This window comes from Penaeus vannamei, chromosome 26 (assembly GCF_042767895.1).
Source record: "Penaeus vannamei isolate JL-2024 chromosome 26, ASM4276789v1, whole genome shotgun sequence".
Lineage (NCBI taxonomy): Eukaryota > Metazoa > Arthropoda > Malacostraca > Decapoda > Penaeidae > Penaeus > Penaeus vannamei.
The window spans coordinates 35,407,910-35,427,909 of NC_091574.1; the positions used below are offsets into that span (position 1 = coordinate 35,407,910).

Consider the following 20,000-nt stretch of genomic DNA (forward strand, 5'->3'; position numbering starts at 1 on the left):
TCCGCTGCCGCCTCCGAATCCACCGCTGCCTCCGAATCCACCACTGCCTCCGAATCCACCACTGCCTCCGAATCCACCACTGCCTCCGAATCCACCACTGCCTCCGAATCCACCACTGCCTCCGAATCCACCACTGCCTCCGAATCCTCCACCGCCGAATCCACCTCCACCTCCAGACAGCTTACCGGCGCCGATCAGAACTCCACGGCTTACGCTTCCGCCTCCACCTCGGCCTCCACTTCCGCCATATCCACCACCGCCTCGGCCGCCGCCAAATCCACCACCTCGGCCGCCGCCGAATCCACCTCCACTTCCTCCGAATCCACCTCCGCTGCCTCCAAATCCTCCTCCACCTCCACCAAATCTGTGTCCGCCGAATCCACCTCCTCCTCCTCTACCACCACCACCAAATCCACCTCCGCCTCCACCTCCTCTACCGCCTCCTCCATAACTTCCACCAGCTGCTGCCACGTACGCCAAGGCCACCACAGCCACGGTCACAAGCTGCAAAAGATTTTTGAAAATAACAATTGTCATTTATCTAAACAGTATCGACGAGGAAATGTTTTCTATTAACGATCATTAAAGATATCCAAAAATAACACTATTTCTCTGTTTACTATAAATGCCAATATTTCCTTCCTATCAGTGACTCTAAACATTCTAACTAAATTATCTAACACTGAAAGCAGATGTCTCCTCACTATAAGGCGATTCATGATGCCGGATCCCGTCTTCCACTGCTGCAGGAGACGAGGAGCGCTCGAGTGTGGTTGGACGGCGCCTGTCCCTGCATTTATACGCGGCGCCGGCACTCGTGGCACCCTTGAGGCAGCAGTCGTGACGCTGACACGTTTTTCGAAAGCTTTTTTATGGAAATACTTCGGCATAAGTTTCAGATTTTGATAAATTTTAATGTTGAAGGTTCATAGTTTTTCTTTTTTTTTTTTTTTTTTTACTTTCTCTATTTTTTCTCTTCCTCTTTTTCTCTTCCTCTCTTTTGTTGTTTTTTTAGGACGGTTTTCTCGTTGGAATCATGTATCGAATAAGAAGAATTGGCAGCAGTTACTGTTGATTGCATTTGCACGCCAGTTATTTGTTAAGTATATCTAATTGTGTTGTTTTATACATTGTTTATTGAAGTTTTCTTTGTCCATTACATGTGAAAAGCACACGCTATCCAACACTATTCACACTAAAATGTGTCTGTATATATGTTTTAAGAAAATGTGTCTGTATATATGTTTTAAGACGTAATTTTCTACATATTCAATTCTTCATTAATTCCAAGATTTTTCGTGCTTTAACAAAGTCTGTATGTCCATAAAGAGATGAGTTAGATCTTATTATTTCGGAGAATTCTTTACATTTATATAGGCTTTATCTCACTGCATAGAATTAGTGTACTTTACATACATCCGTGTCAAGGTCAAGTCTAATCGATCTAAAATAATGCACGGGGAAAAAAAATTCTGCTTTTAGGTAGAGATAGGAAAGTTTTGCAAGTGTATGTATGAACGTTCTGTCATTTATGTTCACATGCATATACGCACATGTTTCAGAGCATGGGCACAATTACAAACACAGTTCAGTGTACACAGAAATGGAACAAAACAATGCCACAATTGAAATCAATATAACGTAATGTTTCGAGCTCGTCAGGAGTTTCTCATCAGATTCGGTAAAAAGCAAATGGCTCATCTAAAAGCATTATTTTGGGATGTATTTCAATACTATTAATATGTTTACAAACAATGGAAGGAAAAGGCTGGTCACGGTCACCAAGGCAGGCGAGGTGGCTCAGAGGAGCTTTCTTTAAGATTATTTGTAATTTGATCAAACCTGTCATGTGCAGCAGGAAGTGGCGTTCGCTTCTTTTCTCTCAGTCAAAATCCTCAATATAAATAGGAGTTTAGGAAAATAAATCACTGAGAACATTCTCTCTCTCTCTCTCTCTCTCTCTCTCTCCCTCTCTCTCTCTCTCTCTCTCTCTCTCTCTCTCTCTCTCTCTCTCTCTCTCTCTCTCTCTCTCTCTCTCTCTCTCTTCTCTCTCTCTCTCTCTCTCTCTCTCTCTTTCTTCTCTTCTCTGTCTCTATCTATCTATCTATCTCTTTCTCTTTCTCTCTCTTCTTCTCTCTCTCTTTTCTCTTTTCTTCTCTTCTCTTCTCTCTCTCTCTTCTCTGCTCTGTCTCTTTCTCTCTTTCTTCTCTTCTCTTCTCTCTCTCTCTCTCTATCTCTATCTCTCTCTCTCTTCTCTCCTCTTCTCTTTCTCTTCCTTCGCTCTCTCACACATACGGACAAGCGCGCGAGAAAGATTATTTTGTTCTCTCACGTTGGGTATCTAAAGCGATAATCATATCAGAACCATCGTAAAGTAACTGAAGAAAATCGGCTCGAGCAAAGGTTGTCTAGAAAGAGAAAGACTTCAGCTCCTCGTCCGACTTCCGCCCGGTGCCTCCGCCGCCCTCAGCCTTGGCGCCGTTTCCCTGCGCTGAAGGAGGCTGAAGGAGGCTGAAGGAGGCGGCCCCGGGTCATGGCGGGGCGTGTTGGGGCTCTCACGACGTTACCTTTTTCCTTCTCCTTTTTTTCCTGCTAATTTATCTTTTGATCATGTATGAAGCACAGAACAACTCTGTCCTCTCTCTCTCTCTCTCTGTCTGTCTCTCTCTGTCTCTCTCTGTCTCTCTCTCTCTCTCTCTCTCTCTCTCTCTCTCTCTCTCTCTCTCTCTCTCTCTCTCTCTCTCTCTCTCTCTCTCTCTCTCTTGTATTATTTAACGAATGGCGCAGACGTGTCCCTTTATGCAAACATAAACACACACACACACGTACACACAGACATGGAAACACACACACACACACACATACACACAGACATGAAAACACACACACATACGCACAGACATGGAAACACGTACACATACACAAAGACATGGAAACACAAACACATATACACAGACATGGAACCACACACACATACACATAGAGACACACAGACATGGAACCACACACACATACACATAGAGACACACAGCCGTATTCATACGTACACATTCTGACACAAACACATACATGTATACATAAGTCTACACAGAGAGGCATCTATATCTAAGTAGTATTGATCACAGAAGGGTATATATTTGGAAACAAACTTGAAAGATTATTAAGTGTATTCGGCGCATTTCATTACATTCTTGTAGAGAATTTGCTCTACTTCGATGGAGACAGTTCATCTTACTTTCCGTAACTGCCGCTTCCTCTTCCTCCTCCCACACCTCCGCCGAATCCGCTACCGCCGAAACCTCCGCTGCCGCCTCCGAATCCACCGCCTCCGAATCCACCACTGCCTCCGAATCCTCCACCGCCGAATCCACCTCCACCTCCAGACAGCTTACCGGCGCCGATCAGAACTCCACGGTTTACGCTTCCGCCTCCACCTCGGCCTCCACTTCCGCCATATCCACCACCGCCTCGGCCGCCGCCGAATCCACCTCCACTTCCTCCGAATCCACCTCCGCTGCCTCCAAATCCTCCTCCACCTCCACCAAATCTGTGTCCACCGAATCCACCTCCTCCTCTACCACCACCGCCGAATCCACCTCCTCCTCCACCTCCTCTACCGCCTCCACCATAACTTCCGCCAGCTGCTGCCACGTACGCCAAGGCCACCACAGCCACGGTCACAAGCTGCAGAAGAAAAAAAGAAACTTTAAGCTGTCATTTCGTCAAAAAATATCAACGATATGTTTTTTCTTTTCATGATCATAACAGTCATCCAGATTAGCATTTTTATATAACAGCCGCCAATGTTTCCTTCCTATCAGTGACTCTAAACAATCTAACTAAATTATCTGACACTGAAAGCAGATGTCTCCTCACTATAAGGCGATTCATGATGCCGGATCCCGTCTTCCACTGCTGCAGGAGACGAGGAGCGCTCGAGTGTGGTTGGACGGCGCCTGTCCCTGCATTTATACGCGGCGCCGGCACTCGTGGCACCCTTGAGGCAGCAGTCGTGACGCTGACACGTTTTTCGAAAGCTTTTTTATGGAAATACTTCGGCATAAGTTTCAGATTTTGATAAATTTTAATGTTGAAGGTTCATAGTTTTTCTTTTTTCTTTTTTTTTTTTACTTTCTCTATTTTTTCTCTTCCTCTTTTTCTCTTCCTCTCTTTTGTTGTTTTTTTAGGACGGTTTTCTCGTTGGAATCATGTATCGAATAAGAAGAATTGGCAGCAGTTACTGTTGATTGCATTTGCACGCCAGTTATTTGTTAAGTATATCTAATTGTGTTGTTTTATACATTGTTTATTGAAGTTTTCTTTGTCCATTACATGTGAAAAGCACACGCTATCCAACACTATTCACACTAAAATGTGTCTGTATATATGTTTTAAGAAAATGTGTCTGTATATATGTTTTAAGACGTAATTTTCTACATATTCAATTCTTCATTAATTCCAAGATTTTTCGTGCTTTAACAAAGTCTGTATGTCCATAAAGAGATGAGTTAGATCTTATTATTTCGGAGAATTCTTTACATTTATATAGGCTTTATCTCACTGCATAGAATTAGTGTACTTTACATACATCCGTGTCAAGGTCAAGTCTAATCGATCTAAAATAATGCACGGGGAAAAAAAATTCTGCTTTTAGGTAGAGATAGGAAAGTTTTGCAAGTGTATGTATGAACGTTCTGTCATTTATGTTCACATGCATATACGCACATGTTTCAGAGCATGGGCACAATTACAAACACAGTTCAGTGTACACAGAAATGAAATACAACACTGCCACAATTGACATCAATATAACGTAATGTTTCGAGCTCGTCAGGAGTTTCTCATCAGATTCGGTAAAAAGCAAATGGCTCATCTAAAAGCATTATTTTGAGATGTATATCAATCCTATTAATATGTTTACGAACAATGGAAGGAAAAGGCTGGTCACGGTCATCAAGACAGGCGAGGTGGCTCAAAGAAGCTTTCTTCAAGATTATTTGTAATTTGATCAAACCTGTCATGTGCTGCAGGAAGTGGCGTTCGTTTCTTTTCTCTCAATCAAAATCCTGAATATAAATGGCAGTTTAAGAAAATAAATCACTTGGAACATTTTCTCTCTCTCTTCTCTTCTCTTCTCTTCTCTTCTCTTCTCTTCTCTCTCTCTCTCCCTCCCTCTCTATCTATCTCTCTATCTATCTATCTCTCTTCTCTTCTCTTCTCTCTCTCTCTCTCTTTTTCTCTCTCTCTTTCTTCTCTTCTTTTCTCTTCTCTCTCACTATCTATCTATCTTTCTCTCTTCTCTTCTCTTCTCTTCTCTCTCTCTCTCTCTTTCTCTCTTTCTCTGTCTGTTCTCTGCTCTCTCTCTCTCTCTTTCTCTCTTTCTTCTCTTCTCTTCTTTCTCTCTCTCTCTCTCTATCTATCTATCTATCTATCTATCTATCTATCTCTCTCTCTTTCTCTCTCTCTCTCTCTCTCTCTCTCTCTCTCTCTCTCTCTCTCTCTCTCTCTTCTTTCTCTCATACACATACGGACAAGCGCGCGAGAAAGATTATTTTGCTCTCTCACGTTGGGTATCTAAAGCGATAATCATATCAGAACCATCGTAAAGTAACTGAAGAAAATCGACTCGAGCAAAATTTATCTAGAAAGAGAAAGACTTCAGCTCCTCGTCCGACTTCCGCCCGGTGCCTCCGCCGCCCTCAGCCTTGGCGCCGTTTCCCTGCGCTGAAGGAGGCTGAAGGAGGCTGAAGGAGGCTGAAGGAGGCTGAAGGAGGCTGACGGAGGTGGCCCCGGGTCATGGCGGGGCGTGTTGGGGCTCTCACGACGTTACCTTTTTCCTTCTCCTTTTTTTTTCCTCTGTTATCTTTTCATCGTGCACGGAGTATATGAGAGCAGTAGTATTGCTTAATGGCCTTTCGTTTTTCCTTTATTTATTTATTTCTATTCATTTATTTATTTGATTTATCTTTTGTTTTAATTATTATTCTCAACTAACGATAGATTGATACCGGATTTTCCTTTATGTGGACATACACACACTCACAGACAAACAAACACACTCATACATACACATACTCGCACGAACACATGCTCATGCACACCATATACATAGACAGATAGAAGTATCCATTTAGTTTGTGGTAAAAATCGGAGAAGGGGATACACATGCAAAACAAACTTGAAAGATTATTAAGTGTATTCGGCGCATTTCATTACATTTTCGTAGAGAATTTGCTCTACTTCGATGGAGACAGTTCATCTTACTTTCCGTAACTGCCGCTTCCTCTTCCTCCTCCCACACCTCCGCCGAATCCGCTACCGCCGAAACCTCCGCTGCCGCCTCCGAATCCACCGCCACCGAATCCACCACTGCCTCCGAATCCACCGCCACCGAATCCACCACTGCCTCCGAATCCACCGCCTCCGAATCCACCTCCACCTCCAGACAGCTTACCGGCGCCGATCAGAACTCCACGGTTTACGCTTCCGCCTCCACCTCGGCCTCCACTTCCGCCATATCCACCACCGCCTCGGCCGCCGCCAAATCCACCACCTCGGCCGCCACCGAATCCACCTCCACTTCCTCCGAATCCACCTCCTCCTCCGAACCTGTGCCCACCGAATCCACCTCCTCTTCCACCACCACCGAATCCACCTCCGCCTCCACCTCCTCTACCGCCTCCACCATAACTTCCACCTGCTGCTGCCACGTACGCCAAGGCCACCACAGCCACGGTCACAAGCTGCAGAAGAAAAAAAGAAACTTTAAGCTGTCATTTCGTCAAAAAATATCAACGATATGTTTTTCTTTTCACGATCATAGCAGCCATCCAGAATAACATTTTTATGTAACAGCCGTCAATATTTCCTTCCTATCAGTGACTCAGTCTTTCTATCAGTGACTCTAAACAATCTAACTAAATCATCTAACACTGAAAGCAAATGTCTCCTCACTATAAGGCGATTCATGATGCCGGATCCCGTCTTCCACTGCTGCAGGAGACGAGGAGCGCTCGAGTGTGGTTGGACGGCGCCTGTCCCTGCATTTATACGCGGCGCCGGCACTCGTGGCACCCTTGAGGCAGCAGTCGTGACGCTGACACGTTTTTCGAAAGCTTTTTTATGGAAATGCTTCGGCATAAGTTTCAGATTTGGGTAAATTTTAGTTTTGAAGGTTCATAGTTTTTTTTTTCTTTCTTTCTTTCTTTCTTCCTTTCTCTATTTTTTCTTCCCCTCCCCCCTTTTATTATCATTTTATTGTTGTTTTTTAGGACGGTTTTCTCGTTGGAATCATGTGTCGTATAAGAAGAATTGGCAGCAGTTACTGTTGATTGCATTTGCACGCCAGTTATTTGTTAAGTATATTTAATTGTGTTGTTTTATACATTGCTTATTGAAGTTTTCTTTGTCCATTACATGTGAAAAGTACAAGCTATCCAACATCATTCACACTAAAAATGTCTATATATATGTTTTAAGACGTAAGTTTCTACATATTCAATTCTTCATTAATTCTCAGATTTTTCGTGCTTTAACAAAGTCAGTATGTCCATAAAGAGATGAGTTAGATCATATCATTTCGGAGAATTCTTTACATTTATATAGGCTTCATCTCACTGCATAGAATTAGTGTATTTGACATACATCCGTGTCAAGGTCAAGTCTAATCGATCTAAAATAATGCATAGGAAAAAATTCTCTGCTTTTAGATAGAGATAGGAAAGTTTTGCAAGTGTATGTATGAACGTTCTGTCACTTATGTTTATATGTATATACGCACATGTTTAAGAACATGGACACAATTACAAAAACAGTTCAGTGTACACAGAAATGGAACAAAACAATGCCACAATTGAAAGAAATATAACAATATTTCGAGTTTCGTCAGGAGTTTCTCATCAGATTCGGTAAAAAGCAAATGGCTCATCTAAAAACATTATTTTGGGATGTATTTCAATCTTATTGATATGTTTACGAACAATGGAAGGAAAAGGCTGGTCACGGTCACCAAGGCAGGCGAGGTGGCTCAGAGGAGCTGTCTTTAAGATTATTTGTAATTTGATCAAACTTGTCATGTGCAGCAGGAAGTGGCGTTCGCTTCTTTTCTCTCAGTCAAAATCCTCAATATAAAGAGCAATTTAAGAAATTAAATCACTGAGAACATTCTGTCTCTCTCTTCTCTTCTCTTCTCTTCTCTCTCTCTCTCTCTCTCTCTCTCTCTCTCTCTCTCTCTCTCTCTCTCTCTCTCTCTCTCTCTCTTCTCTTCTCTTCTCTTCTCTTCTCTTCTCTTCCCTTCTCTCTCTTTCTCTCTCTCTCTTATCTCGTGTCTCTTCTCTTCTCTTCTCTCTCTCTCTCTCTCTCTCTCTCTCTCTCTCTCTCTCTCTCTCTCTCTCTCTCTCTCTCTCTCTTCTCTTCTCTTCTCTTCTCTTCTTTTTTCTCTCTCTCTCTCTCTCTCTCCCTCTCTCTCTTCTCTTCTCTTCTTCTCTCTCTCTCTCTCTCTCTCTCTCTCTCTCCCTCTCTCTCTCTCTCTCTCTCTCTCTCTCTCTCTCTCTCTCTCTCTCTCTCTCTCCTCTCTCTCTCTCTCTCTCTTTTTCTCTCTCTCTTCTCTTCTCTTCTCTTCTCTTCTTTTCTCTCTCTCTCTCTCTCTCTCCCTCTCTCTCTCTTCTCTTCTCTTCTTTTCTCTCTCTCTCTCTCTCTCTCTCTCTCTCTCTCTCTCTCTCTCTCTCTCTCTCTCTCTCTCTCTCTTCTCTCTCTCTCTCTCTCTCTCTCTCTCTCCCTCTCTCTCTCTCTCTCTCTCTCTGTCTCTTCTCTTCTCTTCTCTCTCTTCCTTCGCTCTCTCACACATAAGGACAAGCGCGCGAGAAAGATTAATTTGCTCTCTCACCTTCCGTATCTAAAGCGATAATCATATCAGAGCCATCGTAAAGTAACTGAAGAAAATCGGCTCGAGCAAAAGTTGTCTAGAAAGAGAAAGACTTCAGCTCCTCGTCCGACTTCCGCCCGGTGCCTCCGCCGCCCTCAGCCTTGGCGCCGTTTCCCTGCGCTGAAGGAGGCTGAAGGAGGCTGAGGGAGGCTGAAGGAGGCGGCCCCGGGTCATGGCGGGGCGTGTTGGGGCTCTCACGACGGTACCTTTTTTCCTTCTCTTTTTTTCCTGCTAATTTAACTTTTGATCATATATGAAGCAAAGAACAGTTCTGTCCTCTCTCTCTCTCTCTCTCTCTCTCTCTCTCTCTCTCTCTCTCTCTCTCTCTCTCTCTCTCTCTCTCTCTCTCTCTCTCTCTCTCTCTCTCTCGCTGCGGTTCATGGCGAGGCGTGTTAGGACTCTCTCTTGATTTTTTTTTTTTTTTTTTTTTTTTTTTTTTTTTTTTTTTTTTTGACGAAATATTGTGATGTTGACTTTGGTAGTGTTATATCCCCCACACTCACTCACACATACTCCTTAACAAATAAACACATACTCACATATACACATACACAAACATACTCACGCAAATCATATAGAGAAATATATAGACATAGGTATCTATAATGATCACGAAAGGGGATATATTTGCAAAACAAACTTGAGATATCATTAAGTGTATTCGGCGCATTTCATTACATCTCGAGTAGAGAATTTGCTCTACTTCGATGGAGACAGTTCATCTTACTTTCCGTAACTGCCGCTTCCTCTTCCTCCTCCCACACCTCCGCCGAATCCGCTACCGCCGAAACCTCCGCTGCCGCCTCCGAATCCACCGCTGCCTCCGAATCCACCGCCTCCGAATCCACCGCCTCCGAATCCACCGCCACCGAATCCACCACTGCCTCCGAATCCTCCACCGCCGAATCCACCTCCACCTCCAGACAGCTTACCGGCGCCGATCAGAACTCCACGGCTTACGCTTCCGCCTCCACCTCGGCCTCCACTTCCGCCATATCCACCACCGCCTCGGCCGCCGCCAAATCCACCACCTCGGCCGCCGCCGAATCCACCTCCACTTCCTCCGAATCCACCTCCGCTGCCTCCAAATCCTCCTCCACCTCCACCAAATCTGTGTCCGCCGAATCCACCTCCTCCTCCTCTTCCACCACCGCCGAATCCACCTCCGCCTCCACCTCCTCTACCGCCTCCACCATAACTTCCTCCAGCTGCTGCCACGTACGCCAAGGCCACCACAGCCACGGTCACAAGCTGCAGAAGAAAAGAAGAAAACTTTAAGCTGTCATTTCGTCAAAAAATATCGACGATATGTTTTTCCTTTCCCGATCATAACAGTCATCCAGAATAGCATTTTTATATAACAGCCGCCATTGTTTCCTTCCTATCAGTGACTCTAAACATTCTAACTAAATCATCTAACACTGAAAGCAGATGTCTCCTCACTATAAGGCGATTCATGATGCCGGATCCCGTCTTCCACTGCTGCAGGAGACGAGGAGCGCTCGAGTGTGGTTGGACGGCGCCTGTCCCTGCATTTATACGCGGCGCCGGCACTCGTGGCACCCTTGAGGCAGCAGTCGTGACGCTGACACGTTTTTCGAAAGCTTTTTTATGGTAATGCTTCGGCATATGTTTCTGATTTGGGTAAATTTGAGTGTTGAAGGTTCATAGTTTTTTCTTTCTTTCTATCTTTCTCTCGCTACTTATTCTCTCCCCCCCCCCCTTTTTTTTTATTATCATTTTTTGTCGTTTTTTAGGACGGTTTTCTCGTTGGAATCATGTATCGTATAAGAAGAATTGGCAGCAGTTACTGTTGATTGTATTTGCACGCGTTATTTGTTAAGTATATTTATTTGTATTGTTATATACATTGTTTATTGAAGTTTTCTTTCTCCATTACATGTAAAAAGTACAAGCTATCCAACACCATTCACACTAAAAATGTGTCTGTATATATGTTTTAAGACATAATTTTCTACATATTCAATTCTTCATTAATTCTAAGATCTTTCGTGCTTTAACAAAGTCAGTATGTCCATAAAGAGATGAGTTAGATCTTATTATTTCGGAGAATTCTTTACGTTTATATAGGCTTTATCTCACTGCATAGAATTAGTGTATTTTACATACATCCGTGTCAAGGTCAAGTCTAATCGATCTAAAATAATATATAGGAAAAAAATCTCTGCTTTTAGGTAGAGATAGGAAAGTTTTGTAAGTATGTATGAACGTTCTGTCATATAAGTTTAGTGTACACAGAAATGGAACAAAACACTGCCACAATTGAAAGAAATATAACGTAATGTTTCGAGCTCGTCAGGAGTTTCTCATCAGATTCGGTAAAAAGCAAATGGCTCATCTAAAAGCATTATTTTGGGATGTATTTCAATCCTATTAATATGTTTACGAACAATGGAAGGAAAAGGCTGGTCACGGTCATCAAGGCAGGCGAGGTGGCTCAGAGGAGCTTTCTTCAAGATTATTTGTAATTTGATATAACCTGTCATGTGCAGCAGGAAGTGGCGTTCGCTTCTTTGCTCTCAGTCAAAATCCTGAATATAAATGGCAGTTTAAGAAAATAAATCACTGAGAACATTTCTCTCTCTCTCTCTCTCTCTCTCTCTTCTGTCTCTCTCTCTCTGTCTCTTTTTCTCTCTTTCTCTTTCTTCTCTTATTTTCTCTTCTCTCTCTCTATCTTTCTCTCTTCTCTTCTCTTCTTTTCTCTTCTCTCTCCTTCTCTCTTTTCTCTCTCTCTCTCTCTCTCTCTCTCTCTCTCTCTCTCTCTCTCTCTCTCTCTCTCTCTCTCTCTCTCTCTCTCTCTCTCTTTCTATCTCTCTTCTCTTCTCCTTTCTCTCTTCCTTCTCTCTCACACATACGGACAAGCGCGCGAGAAAGATTAATTTGCTCTCTCACGTTGGATATCTAAAGCGATAATCATATCAGAACCATTGTAAAGTAACTGAAGAAAATCGGCTCGAGCAAAGGTTGTCTAGAAAGAGAAAGACTTCAGCTCCTCGTCCGACTTCCGCCCGGTGCCTCCGCCGCCCTCAGCCTTGGCGCCGTTTCCCTGCGCTGAAGGAGGCTGAAGGAGGCTGAAGGAGGCGGCCCCGGGTCATGGCGGGGCGTGTTGGGGCTCTCACGACGTTACCTTTTTCCTTCTCCTTTTTTTTCCTCTGTTATCTTTTCATCGTGCACGGAGTATATGAGAGCAGTAGTATTGCTTAATGGTCTTTCTTTTTTCCTTTCTTTCATTATTTATTTCTATTCATTTATTTATTTACTTTATCTTTTTTATATTACTATTATTCTGAACGAACGATAGATTGATACCGGATTTTCTTGATAATATGTCCCTTTATGTGGACATACACACTCACAGACAAACACACTCATACATACACATACTCGCACGAACACATACTCATACATACCACATACAGACAGATAGAGATATCCATTTAGTTTGTGGTAAAAAAATCGGAGAAGGGGATATACATGCAAAACAAACTTGAAAGATTATTAAGTGTATTCGGCGCATTTCATTACATTTTCGTAGAGAATTTGCTCTACTTCGATGGAGACAGTTCATCTTACTTTCCGTAACTGCCGCTTCCTCTTCCTCCTCCCACACCTCCGCCGAATCCGCTACCGCCGAAACCTCCGCTGCCGCCTCCGAATCCACCGCTGCCTCCGAATCCACCACTGCCTCCGAATCCACCGCCTCCGAATCCACCGCCACCGAATCCACCTCCACCTCCAGACAGCTTACCGGCGCCGATCAGAACTCCACGGTTTACGCTTCCGCCTCCACCTCGGCCTCCACTTCCGCCATATCCACCACCGCCTCGGCCGCCGCCAAATCCACCTCCTCGGCCGCCGCCGAATCCACCTCCACTTCCTCCGAATCCACCTCCGCTGCCTCCAAATCCTCCTCCACCTCCACCAAATCTGTGTCCGCCGAATCCACCTCCTCCTCCTCTACCACCACCACCGAATCCACCTCCGCCTCCACCTCCTCTACCGCCTCCACCATAACTTCCACCAGCTGCTGCCACGTACGCCAAGGCCACCACAGCCACGGTCACAAGCTGCAGAAGAAAAGAACAAACCTTTAAGTTGCCATTTCGTCAAAAAAAAAAAAATATCGACGATATGTTTTTTCTTTTCACGATCATAACAGTCATCCAGAATAGCATTTTTATATAACAGCCGCCAATGTTTCCTTCCTATCAGTGACTCAGTCTTTCTATCAGTGACTCTAAACAATCTAACTAAATCATCTAACACTGAAAGCAGATGTCTCCTCACTATAAGGCGATTCATGATGCCGGATCCCGTCTTCCACTGCTGCAGGAGACGAGGAGCGCTCGAGTGTGGTTGGACGGCGCCTGTCCCTGCATTTATACGCGGCGCCGGCACTCGTGGCACCCTTGAGGCAGCAGTCGTGACGCTGACACGTTTTTCGAAAGCTTTTTTATGGTAATGCTTCGGCATAAGTTTCAGATTTGGGTAAATTTGAGTGTTTATAGTTTTTTTTTCTTTCTTTCTTTCTTTCTCTATTTTTTCTCCCACCCCCTTTTTTATTATTTATTTTTTTTTTTTTTTTAGGACGGTTTTCTCGTTGGAATCATGTGTCGTATAAGAAGAATTGGCAGCAGTTACTGTTGATTGCATTTGCACGCCAGTTATTTGTTAAGTATATTTATTTGTGTTGTTATATACATTGTTTATTGAAGTTTTCTTTGTCCATTACATGTGAAAAGCACAAGCTATCCAACACCATTCACACTAAAATGTGTTTGTATATATGTTTTAAGACGTAATTTTCTACATATTCAATTCTTCATTAATTCTAAGATTTTTCGTGCTTTAACAAAGTCAGTATGTTCGTAATGAGGTGAGTTAGATCTTATTATTTCGGAGAATTCTTTACATTTATATAGGCTTTATCTCACTGCATAGAATTAGTGTATTTTACATACATCCGTGTCAAGGTCAAGTCTAATCGATCTAAAATAATGCATAGGAAAAAATTCTCTGCTTTTAGGTAGAGATAGGAAAGTTTTGTAAGTATGTATGAACGTTCTGTCATATATGTTTATTTGTATATACGCACATGTTTAAGCGCATGGGCACAATTACAAAAACAGTTCAGTGTACACAGAAATGGAACAAAACACTGCCACAACTGAAATCAATATAAAACATTGCCATAATTGAAAGAAATATAACAATATTTCGAGTTTCGTCAGGAGTTTCTCATCAGATTCGGTAAAAAGCAAATGGCTCATCTAAAAACATTATTTTGGGATGTATTTCAATTCTATTAATATGTTTACGAACAATGGAAGGAAAAGGCTGGTCACGGTCATCAAGGCAGGCGAGGTGGCTCAGAGGAGCTTTCTTCAAGATTATTTGTAATTTGATCAAACCTGTCATGTGCAGCAGGAAGTGGCGTTCGCTTCTTTTCTCTCATTCAAAATCTTCAATATAAATAGCAATTTAAGAAATTAAATCACTGAGAACATTTCTTTCTCTCTCTCTCTTCTCTCTCTCTCTCTTCTCTTTTCTTCTCTCTCTCTCTCTTTCTCTCTCTTTTTTTTCTCTCTTTCTTCTCTCTTCTCTCTTCTCTCTCTCTCTCTCTCTCTCTCTCTCTCTCTCTCTCTCTCTCTCTCTCTCTCTCTCTCTTCTCTTCTTTCTCTTTCTCTTTCTCTTCTGTTCTCTCTCTCTCTCTCTCTCTCTCTCTCTCTCTCTCTCTCTCTCTCTCTCTCTCTCTCTCTCTCTCTCTCTCTCTCTCTCTCTCTCTCTCTCTCTCGCTCTCTTCTTCTCTTCTCTTTTCTTCTCTCCTCTTCTCTTCTCTTCTCTCTCTCTCTCTTCTCTTCCCCTTTCTCTCTTCCTTCGCTCTCTCACACATACGGACAAGCGCGCGAGAAAGATTACTTTGCTCTCTCACGTTGGGTATCTAATGCGATAATCATATCAGAACCATCGTAAAGTAACTGAAGGAAATCGGCTCGAGCAAAATTTATCTAGAAAGAGAAAGACTTCAGCTCCTCGTCCGGCTTCCGCCCGGTGCCTCCGCCGCCCTCAGCCTTGGCGCCGTTTCCCTGCGCTGAAGGAGGCTGAAGGAGGCTGAAGGAGGCGGCCCCGGGTCATGGCGGGGCGTGTTGGGGCTCTCACGACGTTACCTTTTTCCTTCTTTTTTCCTGCTAATTTATCTTTTGATCATGTATGAAGAATAAAACAATTCTGTTCTGTCTCTGTCTCTCTCTCTCTCTCTCTCTCTCTCTCTCTCTCTCTCTCTCTCTCTCTCTCTCTCTCTTATTATGTAACGAACGGCGCAGACGTGTCCCTTTATGCAAACATAAACACACACACATATATACAGACATGGAAACACACACACACACACATACGCAAAGACATGGAAACACAGACACATACACAAAGACATGGAAACACACACACATACACAAAGACATGGAAAACACATACACACAGACATGGAAACACGTGCACATACACACATACACATAGACATGGAAACACACACACACTCATACACATAGAAACACACAGCCGTATTCATACGTACACATTCTGACACAAACGCTTACATGTATACATAAGTCGACACAAAGAGGCATCTATATCTACAGTAGTATTGATCACAGAAGGGTATATATTTGGAAACAAACTTGGAAGATTATTTAGTGTATTCGGCGCATTTCATTACATTTTTGTAGAGAATTTGCTCTACTTCGATGGAGACAGTTCATCTTACTTTCCGTAACTGCCGCTTCCTCTTCCTCCTCCCACACCTCCGCCGAATCCGCTGCCGCCGAAACCTCCGCTGCCGCCTCCGAATCCACCACTGCCTCCGAATCCACCACTGCCTCCGAATCCACCGCCGCCGAATCCACCACTGCCTCCGAATCCACCACCTCCAGACAGCTTACTAGCGCCGATCAGAACTCCACGGCTTACGCTTAAGCCTCCACCTCGGCCTCCACTTCCGCCATATCCACCACCTCCTCGGCCGCCGCCGAATCCACCTCCACTACCGCCAAATCCACCTCCACTTCCTCCAAATCCACCTCCACTGCCTCCACCGAACCTGTGCCCACCGAATCCACCTCCACTTCCTCCAAATCCACCTCCACTGCCTCCACCGAACCTGTGCCCACCGAATCCACCTCCTCCTCTTCCACCACCGCCGAATCCACCTCCACCGAATCCACCTCCGCCGAATCCACCTCCGCCTCCACCTCCTCTTCCGCCTCCACCATAACTTCCTCCAGCTGCTGCCACGTACGCCATGGCCACCACAGCCACGGTCACAAGCTGCAGAAGACAAAAGAAATACTCCCTTATTAAAAAGAATTTCATGGATATGTTTTGTTATTCATGATTATAACCTCAAACAATTCCTTGTTCTTAACGAGTCTAATTAACTAAACTCTTGGGCACAAAGCCCTCCATTCAAAACAAAGCTTTCTCTACCATGAGTCGATTCATCGTGCGGAGAAGTCTTCCACTGTCGCAGGAAAGACAAGAAGTGTGGCTCCACGGTGCCTATCCTTGCCTTTATACACAGCCTCTCTCGTACCCTTGAGGTGGCAGTCGTGACATTAACATCATCTCGGAAATATCTTTTCTGAAATGACTCGGAGGAAAACTGCCTCGTAAGATATTAGTGTGTCACACGCCAGTCACTGAACCACTTGTGTATCATCGCGAATTTTCCCGTCCGTAGGATTCTGTCCTCTTTATCTATGCGTTATCTTTAACCAGAGACAGGAACAAGAAAATCCCTTGGTTACCTAATGGGTTCTATGGCTGGAATTACTGATGAGGGTAATATTAGTGAGAATAATGCTAGTGAGAGTGATGGTAAAGAGAACATAAACCCGCCTAAAAATAAAGTCAATATTGAAATAATTGTATTGGTAATAACGGCCATAATGATAATGATGAATTACTAAAATTGTGGCTACTAATATCATTTTTAGGTCATCAAAAAAGCATCCAACAAAAGAATTATTGATTCATTCGGTCGTGAACTGCATTTTAAAAGAACTTTTCACAATCATCATTTTTTGAAATCTTATATAGTTATATCTAACTATTCATCGTGATAGCCACAGCTCTGCTTTCTTAGTCATCCATCTTTCTGTCTTTCTCACTTTTTCTCTTAACACACAAAAAATACAGACATCTATTCATATACATCTATATATGTATGTATATGTGTGTGTATATGTGTGTGTGTGTGTGTGTATATATATATATATATATATATATATATATATATATATATATATATATATATATATATATATATATATATATATGTATATATATATATATATACATATGTTTACATATATATATATATGTATATATATAAATATGTATATATATATATATATATATATGTATATATATATATATAAATATGTATATATATATATATATATATATATATATATATATATATATATGTATGTATGTATGTATGTATGTATGTATATGTATATGTGTGTGTGTCTGTGTGTCTATGTCTATGCATGCGTGTATGCACGAATGCATGTATATATATATATATATATATATATATATATAAATATATATATATATATATATATATGTGTGTGTCTGTGTGTGTGTGTGTGTGTGTGTGTGTGTGTGTGTGTATGTATGTATGTATATATATATATATATATATATATATATATATATATGTGTGTGTGTGTGTGTGTGTGTGTGTGTGTGTGTGTGTGTGTGTGTGTGAGTGTGTGAGTGTGTGTATTTATGTATGTGTACGTGTATTTGGATTTTTATTTGTGTGTGTGTTTGTGTGTGTGTGTGTGTGTGTGTGTGTGTGTGTGTGTGTGTGTGTGTGTGTGTGTGTGTGTGTGTGTGTGTGTGTGTGTGTGTGTGTGTGTGTGTGTGTGTGTGTGTGTGTGTGTGTGCAGTATATTCTCTATAAGTTCATTACCGTAAGTATGCCATGCTCGCTCATGTACAGCATTACATATTTTCTTGACATCCCGAGTCTATAAAGACAAATGACACATTCGGGAGAATATCCGTTGTACTACTAATGGATGATAAAGCATATTTGCAACAAACAAGAGGTATGATTTTCCAAAACACAAAAAATAGAAATAAAAGAAAAGAAAAGAGAAAGAAAAAAAACAGTAAGAAATGGTGTGAGGAAACAGATGCAAAGACTGCATGACTGGCTCGTGGCACCGGCGTTTCAGAGAGCCAAGTCTGAAACCTTTCCCGAAGCATTTCCCCCAAAAGGCTTTCGGAAATCGGGTCAGGGTCACGCCCGCTGCCTCAAGGGTGCCACGAGTGCCGGTGCCGTGTATAAATGCAGGGACAGGCGCCGTCCAACCACACTTGAGCGCACCTCGTCTCCTACAGCAGTGGAAGACGGGATCCGGCATCATGAATCGTTTAATGGTAAGAAGGAGTTGGCTGAAATATAACAGAGGAAAATATTGGCATCTTGTTTTCCGTTTTTTAAATCATTATAGTTTATAAAGTAAGAAAACTGTAGCTCTATAATGTGAATATAATTACTCTCAGTATCATTGCTGTTTTTTAATTGTTATTTTCATTATCATCATCAGTTATCATAGTAATTATAGCAGGATCACTGTTATGAAAACTGCTTCAAAGGGAAAATTTTCTATTTGCAGCTTGTGACCGTGGCTGTGGTGGCCATGGCGTACGTGGTAACAGCTGGTGGAAGTTATGGTGGAGGCGGTAGAGGAGGTGGAGGAGGAGGTGGATTCGGCGGAGGTGGATTCGGAGGTGGTGGAAGAGGAGGAGGAGGAGGAGGTGGATTCGGTGGGCACAGGTTTGGTGGAGGTGGAGGAGGATTTGGAGGAAGTGGAGGTGGATTTGGCGGTAGTGGAGGTGGATTCGGCGGCGGTCGAGGAGGTGGTGGATATGGCGGAAGTGGAGGCCGAGGTGGAGGCGGAAGCGTAAACCGTGGAGTTCTGATCGGCGCCGGTAGTCTGTCAGGAGGTGGCGGTGGATTCGGTGGCGGTGGATTCGGAGGTGGAGGATTCGGAGGCAGTGGCGGATTCGGAGGCAGTGGCGGATTCGGAGGCAGCGGTGGATTCGGAGGCAGTGGCGGATTCGGAGGCAGCGGTGGTGGCAGATATGGAAAGTAAAATGAAAAGTCTTCCTTGAGAAACATAGGGAATAAACAACCAAAATAAAGATAAAACAAAAATAATTTTCATTTTCATTCATAAGAGACCCGTTTACACTACTGATCATTACCACTAAACGATATATATAATCTCCTTTTCCCTCACTTACATGTGCTCTCTTTCTCTCACTGTTTCTTGAAAGCTTTCTTTTAGTACTGTGCGATATGTGTGTGTGTGAGCGCACATATATTTTAGCTCTCTTCCTCTCATATATGTGTGTGTCTGTGTGTGTGTCTTAATATATTCTTACATATTTGTGCATATATATCTAAATATTCAGACACATACACATACACACACACACACATACACACACTACATATATATATATGTATATATATATATATATATATATATATATATATATATATATATATATATGTATATATATATATATATATATATATATATATTTAGATAGGTAAATAGATAGGTAGATATATGTACATATGTACACATATATACATACATATAATTATTTGCATATATATATATATATATATATATATATATATATATATATATATATAAATATAAATACATATCTATACATACACACCCACACACACACACACAGACACACACCCACACACACACACACACACATACATATATATATATATATATATATATATATATATATATCTATATATATACATAAATATATATGTATTTATATATATATATATATATATATATATATATATATATATATATATATATATATATCATATGTATATACATATATGTGTGTGTGCATATATGTATATATATATATATATATATATATATATATATATATATATATATATATATATATATATATATATGTATATATATAT

General features: G+C 42.1%; 3 protein-coding genes across 4 annotated transcripts in view; all 3 read right to left on the minus strand.

Moving 5' to 3' along the window:
- LOC138866581 (ctenidin-1-like) overlaps positions 1-906 on the minus strand; it is a 1,052-nt gene extending 146 nt beyond the window's left edge. Inside the window, exons 1-2 of the mRNA XM_070139707.1 lie at positions 705-906; positions 1-504 (exon numbers count right to left, since the gene is read on the minus strand). The exon at positions 1-504 is cut by the window's left edge and continues 146 nt beyond it. Coding sequence (XP_069995808.1) covers positions 1-504; positions 705-890 — 690 coding nt within the window. The 5' untranslated portion in view covers positions 891-906. The remainder of the gene's footprint in view (positions 505-704) is intronic.
- An 11,531-nt stretch (positions 907-12,437) lies between these two features.
- LOC138866687 (uncharacterized) lies at positions 12,438-14,362 on the minus strand. Its single transcript, XM_070139877.1, has 5 exons — positions 14,263-14,362; positions 14,066-14,111; positions 13,906-13,933; positions 13,232-13,408; positions 12,438-13,011 (listed from the first exon to the last, which is right to left on the minus strand). Exons 1-5 carry the CDS (start codon positions 14,360-14,362, stop codon positions 12,514-12,516), a joined length of 849 nt encoding a protein of 282 aa, XP_069995978.1. The 3' UTR covers positions 12,438-12,513.
- A 1,263-nt stretch (positions 14,363-15,625) lies between these two features.
- Positions 15,626-16,466, minus strand: LOC138866582 (uncharacterized). 2 transcript variants are annotated; one of them, XM_070139709.1, is made up of 3 exons: positions 16,427-16,466; positions 16,060-16,267; positions 15,626-15,999 (listed from the first exon to the last, which is right to left on the minus strand). In XM_070139709.1, the coding sequence occupies exons 1-3, from the start codon at positions 16,439-16,441 to the stop codon at positions 15,704-15,706; spliced, it is 519 nt and encodes a 172-aa protein (XP_069995810.1). In that variant the 5' UTR covers positions 16,442-16,466; the 3' UTR covers positions 15,626-15,703. The 2 variants fall into 2 exon arrangements, with proteins under 2 accessions (XP_069995810.1, XP_069995809.1); XM_070139708.1 differs by having other exon boundaries at positions 15,626-16,267.
- Between the last annotated feature and the right edge of the window lie 3,534 nt (positions 16,467-20,000).